Source organism: Onychostoma macrolepis, chromosome 13 (genome assembly GCF_012432095.1).
Source record: "Onychostoma macrolepis isolate SWU-2019 chromosome 13, ASM1243209v1, whole genome shotgun sequence".
Classification (NCBI taxonomy): Eukaryota; Metazoa; Chordata; class Actinopteri; order Cypriniformes; family Cyprinidae; genus Onychostoma; species Onychostoma macrolepis.
The window spans coordinates 28,873,062-28,893,360 of NC_081167.1; the positions used below are offsets into that span (position 1 = coordinate 28,873,062).

The 20,299-nt window shown below is 37.8% G+C and overlaps 1 protein-coding gene across 1 annotated transcript; it reads left to right on the forward strand.

Annotated features, from left to right (window-relative positions):
• Nucleotides 1-3,395: 3,395 nt before the first annotated feature.
• Nucleotides 3,396-19,283, forward strand: tmem87b (transmembrane protein 87B). Its single transcript, XM_058795237.1, has 20 exons — nt 3,396-3,662; nt 4,796-4,856; nt 5,338-5,429; nt 5,518-5,652; nt 6,763-6,819; nt 6,913-6,960; nt 7,056-7,149; nt 7,258-7,319; nt 7,735-7,918; nt 8,367-8,466; nt 10,088-10,181; nt 10,872-10,943; nt 11,996-12,104; nt 12,186-12,244; nt 12,336-12,439; nt 12,525-12,598; nt 12,711-12,781; nt 13,395-13,447; nt 16,409-16,439; nt 17,084-19,283. The coding sequence occupies exons 1-20, from the start codon at nt 3,525-3,527 to the stop codon at nt 17,123-17,125; spliced, it is 1,680 nt and encodes a 559-aa protein (XP_058651220.1). The 5' UTR covers nt 3,396-3,524; the 3' UTR covers nt 17,126-19,283.
• Nucleotides 19,284-20,299: the final 1,016 nt, after the last annotated feature.

Below are 20,299 nucleotides of genomic sequence, written 5' to 3' on the forward strand. Positions count from 1 at the left end.
ATGCATGTCAACCTGTTGTTGGGGACTCCCAAAACCAAAATATGAATCTTTCATAACCCATAATTGGGGCACTTTAACTCTGCCTCAGTCCTTAGTTATTTAATGGGAAAAGTTCATTTGAGCTTAATGTATACAGTGGGGGAAAAAATGATTTGATCCCCTGCTGATTTTGTACGTTTGCCCACTGACAAAGAAATGATAAGTCTATAATTTTAATGGTAGGTTTATTTGAACAGTGAGAGACAGAATAACAACAAAAAAATCCAGAAAAACATTTCAAAAAAGTTATAAATTGATTTGCATTTTAATGAGTCAAATAAGTATTTGACCCCTTTGCAAAACATGACTTAGTACTTGGTGCAGAAACCCTTGTTGGCAATCACAGAGGTCAGACGTTTCTTGTAGTTGGTCACCAGGTTTACACACATCTCAGGAGGGATTTTGTCCCGCTCCTCTTTGCAGATCTTCTCTAAATCATTAAGGTTTCGAGGCTGACATTTGGCAACTCGAACCTTCAGCTCCCTCCACAGATGTTCTATGGGATTAAGGTCTGGAGACTGGCTCGGCCACTACAGGACCTTAATGTGCTTCTTCTTGAGCCACTCCTTTGTTGCCTTGGCCGTGTGTTTTGGGTCATTGTCATGCTGGAATACCCATCCACGACCCATTTTCAAAGCCCTGGCCCTAACGGTACATGGCCTCGTCCATCGTCCCTTTGATGCGGTGCAGTTGTCCTGTCCCTTTAGCAGAAACACACCCCCAAAGCATAATGCCTCCACCTCCATGTTTGACGGTGGGGATGGTGTTCTTGGGGTCATAGGCAGCATTCCTCCTCCTCCAAACACGGCGAGTTGAGTTGATGCCAAAGAGCTGGATTTTGGTCTCATCTGACCACAACACTTTCACCCAGTTCTCCTCTGAATCACTGGCAGACTTCAGACGGGCTGTACATGTGCTTTCTTGAGCAGGGGGACCTTGCGGGCGCTGCAGGATTTCAGTCCTTCACGGCGTAGTGTGTTACCAATTGTTTTCTTGGTGACTATGGTCCCAGCTGCCTTGAGATCATTGACAAGATCCTCCCGTGCAGTTCTGGGCTGATTCCTCACCGTTCTCATGATCATTGAAACTCCACGAGGTGAGATCTTGCATGGAGCCCCAGTCCGAAGGAGATTGACAGTTATTTTGTGTTTCTTCCATTTGCGAATAATCGCATCAACTGTTGTCACCTTCTCACCCAGCTGCTTGGCGATGGTCTTGTAGCCCATTCCAGCCTTGTGTAGGTCTACAATCTTGTCCCTGACATCCTTGGACAGCTCTTTGGTCTTGGCCATGGTGGAGAGTTTGGAATCTGATTGACTGATTGCTTCTGTGGACAGGTGTCTTTTATACAGGTAACAAGCTGAGATTAGGAGCACTCCCTTTAAGAGATCTCAGCTCCTTAGATCTCACCTGGGAGCCAGGAATCTTGATGATTGATAGGGGATCAAATACTTATTTGACTCATTAAAATTTATTCTCAAAACGAATGTGAAATGTGTTGTTATTTTGACACAAGCTTCGGAGCTTTGTGTTGAACGTAATATCACTAGTTCACAGAAGCATGTAGTCTCTGTTACCCTTAATGGAAGAAGTTTGAAACAACCAGGACTCTTCCTAGAGCTGGCCTCCTGGCCAAACTGAGCAACTGATGGAGAAAGGCCTTGTGACCAAGAACCTGATGGTCACTCTAGTTGAGCTCCATGATCATATATGCAGATGGGAGAAACCTACAGAAGGACAAACATCACTGCAACACTCCACTGATCTGGGCTTTATGGTGGTGTGGTCAAACTCAATCCTCTCCTCAGTGAAGACACATGAAAACACACTTGAAATTATGCAAAAAAAGCACCTAAAGGATCCTCAGACTCTGAGAAACAAGATTCTCTGGTCTGATGAACCTTAATACTAAGCATCATGTTTGAAGGAAACCAGGCATTGCTCATCACCTGCAGAGTAGCGTCCCAAAAGTAAAGTGTGCTGGTAGCAGCCTCATGCTGTGGAGCTGTTCTTCAGCGGCAGGGACTGAGGGACTCGTCAGAGTAGAAGAAAAGCTCAATGCACCAAAATATAGAGATAGCCTTAATGAAAACCCAGTCCAGAGCATTCAGAACCTCAGACTGAGCAGAAGGTTCACCTTCCAACAAGACAATGACCCTAAACACACAGCAAGAGTGGCTTATAGACAACTCTGTGAATGTCCTTGAGTGGCCCAGCCACAGCCTGAGCTTGAACCCAATCAAATATTTCTGGAGAAACCTGAAAATGCGTGTCTGTCCTCATCCAGCCTGACAGAGCTTGAGGGGTGAAGAGGAGAGGAGAAGAATGGCAGATAATTGCCAAATGATGATGATCAAAGCTTGTCACATCAAACCCAAAAAGATTTGAGGCTGTAATTGGTGCCAAAGGTGCTTCAGCAAAGTTCAAACTTCTGTCCCGTTGTCATTATGGGGTATTGTTTGTAGAATTTTGAGAAAAATAATGAATTTAATCCATTTTGGAATAAGGCTGTAACATAACAAAATGTGGAAAAAGTGAAGCGCTGTGAATACTTTGCATTGTAGGTTAAATCCAATAATTCATTCCTCACCAAAACTCACAGTGCAAATGCTGCTTTGTAGTTTGACATTTTACTTTTGCAAAAAGAGGACATCTGCAGAAAATCGGATCATACAGAAAGAGATTCAACGCATACGACCTATTTGACTAGAAAAACATACCATTTCTCAACCAAATTACTACTTTCCATCCATTAACGGGCTTTTTGTAAGCATCAAGCATGGGGGAAAAAATAGGCATCTGATGAACGTCATGTCACGTAGGTTCAAGAAAACACATCCAATAATAAAAAATAAAATAAAAATCACTCTATGCATCCAAATAATAATTTATCAAACGAATAAGCATATCTTTGTAATGTGTCTCATTTGTTTTATAAGGGCTATTTTAATTCAGTAAGAACACATTGGCTACTACAGAGTGTGCTTCGTGCACACATAAAATGTTATACAGAAGAATCATTAGCATGCATTAATTGCTATTATATATACTGTATATATATATATATTGAGAGAGAGAGAGAGAGAGAGAGAGAGCAATAAATTTCATCTTTCAGATCCTGCACATTAAAACCTTCAAATTTAAAATATAAATTGATTCAAATTTGTTGCCCACAACAAAAACTAACATAACTCATTTATCTCCAATCTGGGCAAAAAAATACATAGGTATTAAAACAAATAGGTATTGGCTTATGTTTACAACTAAATATTTAGCATATGACTGAAGCAGAAAAAAAGAAGCGACTTACCAGGATCTACACAAAGTATACTTCGGTCCGCGTACAGTACAGTGCAAATTTCCTCGCACACCATCCGATTTTTTACGGAATTACACGCGCACTAGTGTGTGTGTGTGTGTGTGTGTGTGTGCGCGTACGCGCGCGCGCGTATGTGTGTCCGCGCGAGAGTCTCTGGACAGTAGACATGGCCGACAGTACCCGCTGGTGGATACAGAATAGCAGCCGTTTGCTTTTTTTTATCCCATTTCTCCTCATCACTTCATCATTAAATGGAGTTACCGCCGCTCCAGAGATGGGCCTGTGGACTATTACAGTGCTTAATGTGAGTGTGGATGATGTTTGTGATTATAAATGGATGAAAACGAGCGACGAGTCCAAATGCTAAGAGCTATCATTAGATACCAGGGCATCATTAGTTCATGGATTATGTGATGTTTTTATGTTGCTATTATTAAGACAACCTCTAGAAAATAATGACAGGTGAACGTTATGACGTTATGAGACATTAAAATGATAAAACACTCTTAAATTGTGTCTATATGCTGTGTTTGCACGAGGACTAGCTCAATGCTGCATGCTGCAGCTCTACAAAACATAAGACTGTCTCTTTTATTTTTTTGACATGAAGGGCTCTGGGATAATGAGAGATGATGTTTAATAATATTGTCAGGCTCAAATGGATGAAAATTGCATTGTTGTATTTTTTTACAACATGTATTGTGATGCAAGAGGTGTGTGTGTGTCAGTGTGTCAAAGATGGAAAAGGGTTTTTCAAGCATCGAAACAATGAAAGTTTAATATAGCTTTATTATAGAAAACATTGAGATGTCTTTAATAGTCAGCAGTAGTTCATATAGACAGAATATTTTGTCAGGTTTTACCCATTTGATCAACAACATTTTTTAATCAATTAAACCATGTTTTTAATCATTTACAATTTAATATGATCACTTTTTCTTTTATGTTTTAATATGCCGAAGGACAAATGGAACATTATTCCACCCATATTTTGACATTTTATTTGCATATAATATGCTTTTTATGTATGTAAAATCACTTTTGTAAATTCCGTTTGATGCATGGTGTCGAGAAAACAAAGAACATGTGTTAATGTTTTCTGTATGACAGCAGCAAACAATAGCAATAAATGTAGCCTTTCGCTGCAGTTTAATATGCAAACTGAGGATTTTACTCAGTATTCAGTATAAAGGAGTCAGTTACATATAATTTTTTTGGCATTGAGCTGTGACGCTGTCACCTTTGATTGTCCATATGATCTGTGTAAAGTTTGTGACAAGGTCTTATCAAATATTTAAAGGCCTGTCTAATTTTTCCACCGAGGTTTCTAGTGGCTGCCACTGTAAGCCAATGCTATATCTCACCAGTTTAATTTACTACTGAGCACTTTCTACGGGGAAAACTGTGTTTGACATTGTGTTTTCTTCTCTTTTCCAGACATCAAGACCGTTATTGTTGAGAAAAGCCATGTATAAGGACACTGACATTCATCTAAGAGGTGTCTAATGTTATTATTTAGACTGAAGATAAAGCTTAAAGGAATAGTTCACTTAAAAATGAAACATTTCTGGACATTTTCTCATCCTCAGGCTATCCAAGATGAGTTTGTTTCTTCATCAGAACAGATTTGGAGAAATTTAGCATTGCATCACTTGCTCACCAATGGATGCTCTGCAGTGAATGGGTGCCGTCAGAATGAGAGTCCAAACAGCTGATAAAAACATCACAATAATCCACACCACTCCAGTCCAGCATTAAATATGAGTCCATAAGAGGAAGCAACGGTTTGAAGTAAAATAAAAAAATTGAAGTAAATGGATCCATTGGTGAGCAAGTGATGCAATGCTACCATTTCTCCAAATCTGACATCTTGGATGACCTGAGGAATGTTCATTTTTGGTTGAACTACTTACTCCTTTAATAAACACATGTCCTGTATTGATTGCATAGTGACATAAGGATCTCTTTTCTCTCTGCAGTGACGTCTTTCGGTTGTCCAGAGGAAGTGACGTTCTCCATTAAGTGGTTTCTGAAATACTACCCCTGTCACAATGAGTACAGCAATATTGAAGTGAGTGGCAGCTGTTTGCTTCTGAAATCCTTAAAGCATGTATGTGATACTCTTTGTTTGTTTATCATTTGTTTATTTGCTCGCTCAGGAGATGTATGAAAAGACGCCACTGAGCCGAGGAAAGAGTCTGGACCCGAACCCTCTTGGACCAGGACAGTATATTCAGCACAAATACAGGGAGTTATCCTGCCGCAATGGCATGAACATGTTCCCCATGCTCAATGTACGTTCACCCTGCTTGGTTTCAGTCAGTATTTTATGCGCTATTTTCAGCTTGATCTATTTCTGTCACCTTTATTGAGAAAAATAAGCTACGTCTGGAGTGACATGAAGAAACAGAACAGACTAAATCCAGAAGAACTGTGGCAACGTCTCCAAGATGCTTCAAGAGACCTACCTGCAAAGCTACAGTACTGTTAAAAGTTTTAGGCACTTGTGTAAAATGCTGTAAAATGAGGATGCTGTCAAAAATAATGTCATAAATAGATTTTCTTTCTCAATTAACTTCTATTAACTAAATTAAATCAACATTTGGTGTGAGCATCCTTTGCTTTTAAAGCAGCTTTTGTCCTCGGTGCACTTGAGCAGAGTTTTTCAGGGAGCTTTGCAGGTAGGTTTCTTGAAGCTACTTTTATAATTAATAATTATTATAATTAATGGCAAAATGAAATGTGAACTGATATTTCCTACTGACACACTACAGCAAAAGATAGAAAACCATTTTTTAGCTGGTGAAAATACTAGTGTTCTAATAATTTTGGCCACCACTGTATATTTAGCTTGATTTTTATTTCTGTATTAGTAATTTTAATACTTAAACTTACTTGATTTCTGTTAGTTGCCTAAACAATATTTCCCTTTTCCATTTATGTTTTTCAAAATTTAAAAAGTTCAACATTTTTATGTACTATTTATGTTTGTGTACTCATATTTATATTTATTTTACTTTCAAATAAAAAAGATGAAATTGAATTTTGCATTAACACACTGATGCCTACTGTATTTTCAGGCCTTTATTTATATAAATAAATAAAAGTTTTTTTTAATGAAATATGCCAAGCATATTTATTTTCCCCTCATTACATTGTCCGTGTTCCCAGACACAATGATATTTCCTAAAATGATTAAAATGAAAGGTAATTCAACAAATACTAACATGATGATTGCTTACAATTATAGATCACAAAAATGTGATGTGAAGTGTGATGTTTTCAGCCTCTTTCTCAACTCCTTGACAAATGACTGATTTTAATCTTTATTTCGTAATTGCATCTTAAGAGATTCAGTGTTAACTTGCCTTTTTCAGTGTTGTCTATTACATATTTATCTGCAGAAATCAAAAGCAGAACCGAAAACCGTGAGCCCCGCTCAGTTGGAAAGCGAGTTACAGGTAAAACCGTTGACTAACATCCCTGTTTCAAAAGCTACTTGTTCTCAAACATCTCAAAAAGAGCAATATATTTTTCTTTGTTTTTAAAATAAGGATGGCAGTTTCACAAGTTTCTCTTCTGTTGCTGAGGCTGGAACAATGGTAAGACATTCTGAGATATAATATATGGAGAATTTGACAACAGCAATAGATTGAGGGTTTGTTGAGTAATGCACATAATTCCTTTGTTGGCAAAGGAACATGTGATTGCTACGACCTGGAGGGATGGGCCCTACCTGCTGGTAGTGCAGATCAATTCAAGCAAACAGGATGCCAACTGGAATTTAACCTGTAGGCTAATTACCTTATCTGCTCTTATCGTAGATGTCTGTATATGTAGCTGTTTCTGTATGGCTGCATGATCTTTTCTCATGCTATCTTATCTAAATTTGGTTTCAGTCAGTGTTGTGATGAAGGGAACCCACGGCTATCTCTCTGTCACCGAATGGCCTCTCATGATCGTAAGTAGTTTAGATGCTCATCGGCTTTGTCATTTGCTTATTAGTGTTCTATGATGGGTTTTCAAAGCGGGATTTGGAGACCACAACGGGGCCTCAAAGGAGTGCTAGGGGTCTGTGGAAAAGTTTAGAGAAAATAAGAGAATAATAAAAAGAACATTTAAATGAAGTTAATTAAATTCAAATAAAAATTAATAAATATATCACAATGAAATCAAAATGGACAAGTATTATTTTTTATTGAATATTGCATTCATAAATGTATTATATATTTATTACATGTATTATATTCAATAATAAATGAGCAGTTAAATAACAAATTTAAACCGACAACAATCCAATCAATTCCTGATGGACAAAATTCTATTATAATGTCTTTGCATGATTTCGTATGTGTTTCTCCCTCTCTTTTCTTCAGTTCTACATGGTGATGTGTGTGGTGTACATCCTGTACGCTCTGCTGTGGTTCGTCTGGGCATCCTGCTACTGGAAAGACCTGCTGAGGATCCAGTTCTGGATTGCAGGAGTCATATTCTTGGGCATGATAGAGAAGGCCGTCTTCTGTGCTGAATATCAGAACACTAACAACGTGGGCTCAGCATGTTAGTCAAAATACACTCTTTATTCCTTAAATTCACCTACAATGGCCTAACTAATCTGGACACTTAAGTCGCACGTAAAACTGAATGTCATTGCATAAAATAAAACAGTGTAATCTAGAATCTTTTCGTAATTTTAGTGCATAGACTGCATTTATTTGATCAAAAATACAATGTGTCACAATACCTTTGTCTTCATTTTTAACACTAGATAGATGTATTATTTTATCAATTTAAATGTAACCTTTCTTTAAAACCTTAAAACTGAATCTCTCTTTAAAATGAATGACACCTGGATCGATATTTTGTTGTCTAATGCAGTGACATTCAGACATTTTAATTAGTCTGCATCAGGCATCACACTGGCATTTACTGAAAAACAAACTGGAAATAGATTTTGGCAATAGGTTTCCATATGTTTAAAAGTTGAATCTCTTTGCCTTCTCTCCAGCTCAGGGTCTGCTGATCTTTGCCGAGCTCATCTCTGCTCTGAAGAGGACTCTGGCCCGTTTGCTCGTCATCATCGTCAGTCTGGGCTACGGCATTGTCAAGTGAGTAATGAAAGCATTGATTGACAGGTTTCAGGATCATTAAAGGAATAATTCACCCAAAAAAAAATACAATTTGCTGATAATGCACTCAGGCCATCCAAGATGTAGATGAGTTTGTTTCTTCATCTGATTTGAAGAAATTTAGCATTCCATCAACTGCTCACCAGTGCTCTGCAGTGAATGGGTGCCGTCAGAATGAGAGTCCAAACAGCTGATAAAAACATCACAATAATCCACACCACTCCAGTCCATCAATTAATGTCTTGTGAAGCTGCATGTTTGTAAGAAATAAATCCATCGTTTTTAACTTCAAACCATTGCTTCCATCTAAAATACAAATCCATAATATTACCTACTCCAGTAAGAAAAAGTAATCACGTCTGAATCAGGAGAGAATAAGTACAGATCAAGTACCATTTACAAGCAAAAACATGTTTCTAAACAAATATGTATTAAAGCTGCAGTCAGTAAGTTATGCCTCTTTGTCGCCATCTCTGTTTGAAAACCTGGAATTGCAGCTCTGTGCGGAATTATCTCAGCGCGGATGAATCTAATGTTTTGAGGTGAATGTGTGGCTGTCAGTCACTGCACCGGTGTGGATGTTTACTGTACTCCGCAATCACAGTTTCTAGCCTATGTCTCGGAATATATGACTCAAATAAGAATTTTCACTGTATATTGCCATCTGAACAAGTAACAAGTCTGCCACGTTTGTTCTGACCAACTGAGGAAAAAAGCATTACCATAAATTGCACTACCAATGGTGATTAAATCTAAAGATCAGTTAGCTCATATCACATCAAACCGGGCAAAGTATTATTATTGTTATACTTTATTCTCAATTATTAATGCGTGACTATGAGTATAGTGTGTTTTAGCGTGTAGATTTCAATTTCTGTACAGTCTAATCTCTAATTGTCATGCCATTCGAATTTCACATTAAGAAATTCTTTTATCCCAAAAAGCAAACTATGCTCCCTTCGAACTGGTTTTGTTAAAAATACAAATCTTGTGTAATCCCAGGCTATCTGTAATCAGAAGCATATTTAAAACTGAAATATAATTTCATTTCATTCACATCTGTTTCATAAACACACAATCCTTTCTGGATTACAATCCGCCATCAAAATGATACATTTAATTATTCTAGCTGCTGTGAGAAAAGGCTATAAATGATCCTTCTCCTGCAGGATCCTCACATACGATAGCATACTAGCCGGGAAAACTTCTTTATGTTTACAGATGTGACGTAATGACGCAGTGCCTTGCTCAAATTTCCTGTGAAAACCTACCCGTACCACTCAAATTAGAAAACATTATTATAAGATAACCGTTGTGAATTGGGCTAAAGTAAGGTGATAGTTTTGAACACTGGCTGGTTATGTACTTGTTCAAATATTGATTTCGGATCATTTTTAACCAATAGAATTTACGGACTGCAGCTTTAAATAAATAAATATTATTAAATACTAAATAAATATTTTGATGTGAGAGGACAACAGGGGATGAACTTTTTTTCATCGGAGGAAGTGTTATGAATTATCGTGTTTGGGTGAACTATTCCTTTGAGTGGTTTTAGAGAGCGTGAGATGACGGTGGTGATGTTTTTGTGTTTTCTCAGGCCACGTTTAGGCACCGTCATGCACAGAGTGGTGGGTCTGGGTGTGCTTTACTTCGCATTTGCTGCAATTGAGGGCATTCTGAGGATCACTGGGGTAAAGCTGACATCCTGGTTCTTCTTAAACTATTTTGTTATGCAGTTGCATTATATAAACAGCCAATTTTGTATAATAACCATCAATTATGAGATTTCATTTAGAATTTATTTGTTGTCAATAATGAGTGTGATTGGTGTTGATCTGTAAGGGTCGAGATAATGGACCAGCCCTCGTCACATACGTTATACTAGCTGTGTTTGATTCTTCTGCTATCTGGTTCATATCCTTCCGATGGGCCTATCAAGCCTGTTAGATTATGAAGACTTCATTTAATTAACAGAATTATAACAACCAGGTTTTAAAGGGATAATTCATTCAAAAATGAAAGTTTTGTCGTCATTTAGTCACCCTCGTGTCAACGTTCTTTGTTCCGTTGAACATAGAAGATATTTTGAAGAATGTTGGTAACCAAACAGTTGCCTTTGACTTCCATTTGAATTTTTTGTCCATATAATGGAAGTCAATGGGAACCGAAACGATTTGGTTGCCAGCATTATTCATTCTTGACAGAATTTTCATTTTTGGGTGAATTGTTTTAACTAATTCTGTCATTTACAAATGTGCTTATTCCTTTTAGTATGATTTTTGGTTTCATTGTCGTTTGTTTTTCAGTTTTTGTAGTGGTGAAGGACCTGTTCCTACTGTTGCCTATTCCTTATTTTTCCCACCTCTGTGCATCTCTCTCAGGCTAAAGACTCTGACCTGGCCCTGCTAGCCAACATTCCCCTGGCTCTGCTTGACTCCTCTCTGTGTTGGTGGATATCCTTTTGGGAAGCTGTGTGTGTGTGTGTGTGTGTGTGTGTGTGTGTCTGCCCCCTGCACAGTCTGTCTATTGGTCTGTATTTTATTCCTGCATGAGTTCTTGTTTTATTTTCTTATTTGCCCTTTAGACCTGAAGACTTTCTTGCTAACCACGATGCTACAAAAAAATATTGATTATTTTCAGCATTATATGTATGCATGTGTGCGATGCTGTTGATTACCATAGACGTTTCAGCATGTGTTTACTGTAAATCCCCGGTGCATTTTAGCACTGAAAATATGCTACTATTCTAAAGTATGGGGTCAGTTAAGATTTTTTTTAAGAAATTAATATTCAGCATTATTTATTCAGCAGGGATGCATTAAATTTATTAAAAGTGACAGTAAAGACATTTAGAATTTAAAATTTCTATTTAAAATAAAATTAAACCTGATTAAAACCACAGTTTCCATAAAATTATGAAGAGGCACAATTGTTTTTAACACTGATAATAATAATAAGAAATGTTTCTTGAGCAGCATATCAGCATATTAGAATGACTGGAATAATGATGCTGAAAATTCAGCTATGAATCGCAGGAATACATTTCCTTTTTAAAATATATTCAGATAGAAAAACATTATTTAAAATTGCAATAATATTTTGGAATATTACTATTTTTATTGTATTTTTCATCAAATAAATGAAGCCGTGGTGAAAACATTTAAAAAATCTTACTGACCTTTATTGATAGTAAATCAACACAACTTCACTGCGTAGCCAAACATAGTATTTTAATATTATATATAATATTTAGCAATATTATAAATAATATGCATATCATATGTAATAGTCGAAACAGTGTGGTAGTTGCATATTTTCAACATTATTCTGTAGTTCTGCCTGCTTATTACAAGTCTGTTCTAGTGAATGTAGGTTTCATGTTATTATTTTGTCTGTGGTAATTGACAGCATGCTACATAGGAATTATTAGGTTAATAATAACTTGTTATATTCCTAGTCTTATTGTCCTATAAGTCAGTGGCTCAATTCCTTGACTATATCTCACATATTTGTCAGTCTGGCACAAACCATTAAGACTCTGAAACTCAGAAGAAACCCAGTGAAGTTGTCTTTGTACAGACACTTTACCAACACGCTCATCTTTGCTGTTCTCGGTGAGTAAAAGCATGAAATATCGCTGAATAAAGTGAAATAATTAAACCCAGACAAGGTGACTGATATATGGTGTGTTTCAGCCTCCATTATTTTCATGGTTTGGACAACAAAGAAGTTCCGGTTAGCAGACTGTCAGGCGGTGAGTGTCTGAACTCTCTGAGTTTACAGCTCTGCTCTGATTGGAGCAGAACCTAATGATTTAAAACTGGTTCATGTGTATTTATGAGCAGGACTGGATGGAGCTGTGGGTGGATGATGCTTTCTGGAGGTTCCTCTTCTCCATCATACTGCTGGTCATCTTGTTTCTGTGGAGGCCGTCTGCCAACAACCAAAGGCAATACTGAAGATATCATGTTTTTTCCAAATCCTAGTCAGCTGTATAGCAGCGTCCTGACCGCATACATGTGCTTTGTGTGTAGGTATGCGTTCACACCGCTTATTGACGACTCAGATGATGAGGAGATTGAAGAGTTCCTAGTGTCTGCAAATATCGGTCAGTCACACTTTTTTGTGTCTATGTCTTGAGGTTTTCACTGTAGGCTGATGTTATTGCATTGTATCGAATAGTCTTATCGGTTAATTAATATGCACTCTTTCATCCTCAGCTGAAGGGATAAAGTTGAGGGCAGCTAAGACAGAAACCAATGGAACGGGGAAGCCTGCAGCAGCCAATCCGGTCAGTGATAATTTTTAAATCAACTGTCCCATATAGTTTTATTTTTGTATTATTTTAATAATATTTAAATTGTTCTTACGATTTTAAAATGTGCACTTTTTTTTTTTTTTTTTTAAGAAATCATTTTTATACTGCAAGGTCACATTAAATTAATTAAGTGACAATAAAAACACCTATAATGTTAAAAAGATTTATATTTCAAACAAGTTATGTTCTTTTGAACTTTATATTCAAGTCAAGTCAAGTCAAAGTTTATTTCTATAGCATGTTTAAAAGCAACAGAGTTGCGCCAAAGTGCTGTACAACAGATACAAATACAATACAGCAAATGCAGTATATAACATCATATGAAAATTAAAAACATAAAACGGAATCTAAGCCAAATTGGCAACAGAGCCTTAAGCAGGCATTATTCAAAAGTCAGGGAGAACAAATAAGATTTGAGAGCAGACTTAAAACTAGCTTGTGAAGAAGCGAGTCTCACATTTACAGGCAGATTATTCCAAAGTTTCGCAGAGAATCCTCAATAAATAAAACCGTAAATATCACTTCATGTAGTAAATGTTACATAATAAAATGTAACCTAATATAATAAAAGTTTTGATTGTTTCAGGATGAAGATTTGAAGTGGGTGGAGGAGAATATTCCTACCTCTCTGTCTGATGTGTAGGTCGTTTTCTGTTTGACAAAAACAAACATACAGTCATGGCCAAAAATATCGGCACCCTTGCAATTTTGTCAGAAAATTGTTGCAGTTGCAAATGTTTTGGTACTCACATGTTTGTTTGTTTTTTGTTTGCATTGGAACAACACAAAAAACAGAGAAGAAAAGTCAAATCTGATACAATTCCACACAGAACCCAAAAAATGCACTGGATAAAATGATTTGCACCCTTAACTTAATATTTGGTAAAACACCTCTCTACTGGAATTTTGGACCACTCTTCTTTTGCAAACTGCTCCTGGTCATTCAGATTTGAAGGATGCTTTTTTATGCCTTTGTGTCAGCAGTGGTGTCCTCCTGGGTCTCCTACCTTTTCATTCAGATGGCGACAGATAGTGCGAGCTGACACTGTTGTACCCGGTGTCTACAGATCAGCTTGAATTTGTTTGGAAGTTATTCGGGGTTCTTTATCCACCATTCGAACAATCCTTCGTTGTAATTTTTCATTAATTTTGCTCTTCCGTCCACGTCCAGGGAGGTTAGCTACAGTGCCATGGGCTGTAAACCTCTTGCCGTTTTTTTCTGCCAGACCTAATAGGACGCCATGTGCTGATTTGCTCAGACAACATGTCCGTGGTGTCCTATATAAATCACCAGGGAGGTCTCTCCTCGAAGTGCCTCTTCATTCTGGTAGAGCGCCTTCTGGAGTGGGCTCAGCGCAATTTGCATTCGCTGAGAGCAGCGCACTTGCCGGGCAGATTGAACCAAGGAGCGGATATGTTATCTCGGGGCAATGTCCCCTCAGAGGAGTGGATGCTCCATCCGCGGACGGTTCAGATGATCTGGAAGATCTTTGGCAGGGCAGAAGAAGATCTTTTCGCCTCCAAAGACAGCTCTCACTGCCCAACTTATTATTCGAAGGTCAGGGACGCGTTGGCCCACGATTGGCCCAACATCCTCCTTTATGCATTCCCCCCGATCGCCCTGATTCCGCAGGTCATCAGGTGAATCAGGGAACAAAGACGCAAGGTTCTATTGGTGGCCCTGAATCCGCCTCGGCCCCTTACCGTCCCTACATGGGACCTGCCCACTGTATTGAGGGCCCTGAAGGGCCCTCCTTTTGATCCGCTTCAATCTACGAACCTTCGGTCGCTGTCGCTGAAAACTGCTCTGCTACTAGCACTAGCGTCAGTTAAGCGAGTAGGAGACCTACAGGCACTCTCTATTAGACCTGCCTGCCTAGAATTCGGGCCTAACGACTCTAAGGTCGTCCTGAAACCAAGGCATGGTTACGTACCTAAGGTACTTTCAACGCCATTCAGAGCTCAGGTCATCACACTCTCCGCACTTCCCCCTTCTGAGGAGGACTGGGAGTTATCCTTGTTATGCCCTGTTAGAGCTTTGAGGATCTACTTCGAGCGTTCCGCCTCCTTTAGGCGTACAGAACAGCTCTTTGTTAGCTTCGGTAACCGTGCCAAGGGGCATCCGGTCACGAAGCAGAGACTCTCTAAGTGGATAGTGGACGCTGTTATGCAGGCATACTCTTCTTTGGGCCTACAATGCCCCATCGGAGTACGAGCCCATTCTACTAGAGGCATCGACTCGTCATGGGCGTGGTCTAGCGGTGTGTCTATTACAGAGATTTGTGCGGCGGCTGGCTGGGCCTCGCTGTCCACATTTGCTAGGTTTTATAACCTGGACATGCCAGCCTTACAGGCAAGGGTACTCTCTGCTTAGATGAGCGTATATGCATACGTTATGGGAACAATCTTGACTGAGAATTCTTGACCGTGATGCGCTCAAGCTCTCTGCTTGGTTCCTTGCATACTTCGGTCCTGGAAGTACTGAGTATGTAAGAATCATATGGAATGATCACCCAGGCCGAGCATAACCTCTATGAGTTTAGCTTGTTAGCCGGAGTATAATATTGCACTTCCCTAATCAGCATTAAATGCTTGTGATGGTATATTATACAGTCGTTCCTCTGCCTTAGCATGGCGTGATTGAATTGAGTTCCCATATGCGTCTTTATCAAGACGCAGTACGAGTGGAGTATCGACAGGGAACGTACTCGGTTACTGTCGTAACCTAGGTTCCCTGAGATACGGAACGAGTACTGCGTACTTTGCCGTGCCAGGCAGCTGCACGACTCAGTCGTCGCTTCAGTCGAAGTAACCTGAGGATCCTACAGCGAAACGGCCGCTTATATAGCCAGATGCCCCGCCTATTCTGGCGGGCTTTGGCGAGCGTTGTCACCATAGGCTCGTGCAGCTCCGCTGCCGACACATTGGTTCGTTTTTTACACACTGCACGAACCAATAGTCGTGCAGTTTCACTGCGTGATTGAATAAGATTTCAGTTCAGGAGAAAAAAGGCTTTTTCCCATATGCGTCTTTATCAAGATGCAGTACTCGTTCCGTATCTCAGGGAACTGAGGTTACGACAGTAACCGAGTACGATCGTCCATGTTTTTTTTTCTCTCAAATCCACAGACAACTCTTTATACTTCTTTCTTTTCTCCATGCTCAGTGTGACACACAACACAATGGTTGAGTCAACCTTTCTCCATTTTAACTGGTTACAAGTGTGATTATTATATTGCCCACACCTGTTACTTGCCACAGGTGTGTCTAAATACAAATTACAGGAGCATCACATGTTTGAAAAGCAATTATTTCTTACAATTTTGACAAGGTGCCAATAATTTTGTCCAGTCCATTTTCGAGTTCTGTGAAATTTTATCAAGTTTGACTTTTCTTCTCTGTTTTTTTGTGTTGTTGCAGTGCAAACAATAAGCACGTGAATACCAAAACATTTGCAATTGGAACAATTTTCTGAGAGAAGTGTTGCATTTTCTGACAGAATTGCAAGGGTGCCGACATTTTTGGCCATGACTGTACATACTCCCTCTGCTGTTAGAAGAAAAAGCAATTATTCACGCAATTATTCTCTTTTATTTTCAGAGCTCTTCCTGTTCTTCTTGACTCAGATGAGGTATGCAATCTTTATTTCTATCATAGTTTTGCTTTTCTGTAACTTTTACGTTTTTAGTTTTAGTCTTTCAGTTTTTCTTTACTGAAATGGGATACGTTGGGGTAGAAATAAAATCAGATCTAGTTTGAGTGTTATCATAGCAACTGAAAAGAAAACCATAAAAACACATTTTCATTACTTTAAATAAAATAATTGTTAACCTAAAATACATAATAGAAATGTAACTTATTTTATTTCAGCTAGTTGCCAATGCAAAATTTTTCATTTAGTTTAATTTGACGTACTAAATTAATTAAAGGGTTAATTCCCCAAAATCAAAATTCTCAATTTTCGTTTTTGGGTGAACTAACCCTTTAACTAAAACTGAAATAAAAAATTAACAAAACAATATAGAAATTTCCAACAACAACAAAAAAAAAGACAAAGCGGCAACATAACTAAAACTTTCACATGAAAATGAACATGGAAAATATAAAAATACAAAATCATTAAAATTTTAATAAAATCATCAGTGATATTTAGTATCTCGTGACACTAAAATGACATTGTCTAGTTTGCATTGTTTTATTCACTTTTATGTTTGTGGAACATTTACATCAGCCATCATTAATAAATGAGTTAATTAATGCCTGTTTCCCACACAGGAGATCATGACCACCAAGTATGAGATGTCTAAAATGGAGTGAGGTTGAGAAAGCGCTGCAGCTGAAGCAAACCTCCACAGATCAACCAAACCGCTGCTCCTGTAACTGGCATCTGACCCTCACCGGAGAGAGTCACAGACTCAGACTGTTTCCTTCCTCTGGTCCGGATGGTTGGCAGCTTTTGGGTAAATTGAAGGAATCGTGCTGAAGAGGTGGACGCTTCCTAGCTGATCTAGACACAGTACTACCTGAACTTTGTTGAGGTGTTACCTCTCTCTTTTTTTTTCTGAACTGTTCAAACGTCCACAAGACTTTAATGTCTTCATCAATCTGTAGAAAGAGACGACGGTCTATGTTTATAAACTTTTGTGATGACAAACCTGTCAAAATTGTGAGCGAGTATTCAAATGGGTGAAACCATTCTTAGTTTTTTTTTTTGTGTGTGTGTGTGTGTCACTCCATCTTGAAAAACATTGATAAGGAACTTCAAGTTGACCAAAGCGTCTTCTCCGTTTCGAAAAGTTAGTCTTTGACTGTATATAAAGTGTTATTTCAGACATTTTGCCTATGATTTCAGCACATGATGTGAATAGTAGAATGTCTGTTGGTGTGTCCGATTTGTTTGTGAGTTTGTGCAGGGAGTAATTTAAATGGGCAGAATGATTCATTATATATTCTGAATAATTTTATAAAGTTGTTTTGATTTGTATAGAGCCCAGCTTAACTTTTCTCACTTAAAAAGTGAATTCACCCCAAAATTAAAATTGTTGTTATTTAGTCACCCTCGCGTCGACTCAAACCTGCATGCTGTTATTTATGGAAGACTGTTTTGGCCACAAGAGTAAAAGTTAATTGCATCTTTTTATTTTATAATTCGGCATTTTTTCTCGCGCTTCTGAGATATACCATGGAACAAAAAAATTAAAAAGGTAGTTGCAACATTTTATCTCACCATTCTGACATTTCCTTTCAGTTGCAGTTTACATCTCACCTTTCTTCTCAGAAATGCGAGTTTACATCTTGCAGTTTTGAGTTTATATCTTAAAATTCTGAGTTTATACCTTGTAATTCTGAGGAAACAAGTCAGAATTGTGAGATATGAGAAAATCACAATTGTTTGATAAATTCACAATTACCTTTTTTTTTAATCGTGGCAGAAACAGAACACAAAAAGAGAATATTCAAAGCAAAATTTAGCAGTGCATACAACTTGTGCACTATAATTCCAGGTCTTCTGAAATAACATGAAAGCTTTGTGTGAGGAACAGAGCAAAATTGAACCCTCTATTGTCCAAAAACTTTACGCCTCGCAACATGAAATCTGAATGCTTTTGTGAATGAGGTTTGAGAGCTGTGAATAAATAAAATTTTGGTCTGTTTCTTACAGAAAACTATTGTGTGAGTTGAAATATAGCACATTTTATTGAGCTTGAACTTTAATTTTATGCAAAGAAGTAGCATGAAGACTTGCAGCTTTTGAATTTCATTTGAAGAAATATAGTTATATGGGTTTGAAACAACATTAGGGTGTCTTTTTCATTTTTGAGTGAAATATTCTTTTAAATGCATTTGTTTTTCATTTTGAGGAAACGTGTATGTATCTTGGATCTCTGTGTAGATGCATACTGAAGCCTTAACTCACTTTTCTTTTTTCTTTTTTTCTTTTTTGCTGTATCAAAGTAAAATCATCACTTTGCCTTTTCTGCCCTGGTCTTGGTTGGACATTCTGTGACATGTCTGCTTAACAGAACAATGTGTGCTTTACCATGCTGAACCGTGGTAAACAGAATGACTGTTAAACTTCAGAAAGATCGTTTTTTATTTATTTTATGCATCCTTGAGACGAAACGAAATCCGTTGTCAAATACCTTCAGATTTGTGTATAGGCTATTATAAAGCGCACTTTAAGTGAATGTGATTTCTTTTGGTCATGGGATGCAGCTTCATTTATCTGTATGATGCTGACCTTGTCCTTCATGAGTCATTCTGTTTTGTTTCTTCCATAAAACTCGAATGGTTTTCTCTACCTTTCTGTTTGTATAATCATCTGGCCTCCTCAAATGTGAGCTCACACTATTCAAAAAGCACACTTGATGTCCTGTAGAGCTCAGGTCTGGTCTGTTTTCTGTCTACATGCATGTTTATTCATGTTTCATACATGTTAAACAATGTGGGTTACAATAAAAGACTCTTTATTACAGTCAAATTGTGAGGCGTTGTGAGTTATTGGTTTTAATGTCATATGTTGTTTTTTAAAAGGGTTCACAATGTCCTGAAGGTGACAGAAAATATTTGATAAGACAATTGACCATGAAAGTGTCATTTTGTCTGTTCTGTGAAAGATAATTTCTACAAGTTTACCAAGCATTACCAATATTCCTCACCAATTTCAACTAGACCACGTGTTAGTTAAATGTTGACTAAATTCGCTAATACACCCATTCACATTTTACTCTCTGTCTCTTCTTGATAAATGGCGCGAAATATTATTCATAAATTTGACATATTAACTGCAATACGTTCATTTTTATACCACCTGGCGTCAAGGTTCGTGGCTGAAGCATATTGGCTTTTTTTTTAAAAGGGCGCGAGCTCTGCGATATGCCCCGCCTACTGATTCAATATGAAATAAACAAAAAAACACCTCATAAATCAATTTTTATTGTGGGTTTTTATTTTTTACATATATTTGGAGGTAGGCAGTCTTCATCTCCATGCACTTTAATCAGAGCAGCGTAAACATCTTTATGGTTATCCTTTTGTTTTCCATCAAAGAAAAAAAAGTAATATGCATTGGAATGACATTATGTCAGTTTCATATGTAGCCTATTATTGTTATAATCGTCTATATTTCCAGTAAGGCCACAAGGGGGCATCCCTAACTAAATAGTAAGTACAGCACGTCTTATACCTGATCAAAACAAAGGATTTCATGCTGTCCATTTCGTTATGATTTATACACGTTCTGTGCATCCATAGCCCCATAATAACTTGTAATTTACTCTGTCTTTACTGTCCATTTTAATCAATTTAATGCATCCTTGCTGAATACAAGTTTTAAACAAGTAAATTCAGCATCATAGTTTTGTTGTTATTTTCATATAACTTGGGCCCAGTTTCACAGACGGGGCTTAGTTTAGCTTAGTTTTTATAAAAATACCTTAGAAAAAAAATGTTACATGTGTGCATCTTGAGACAGAACAATGGCACTGACAT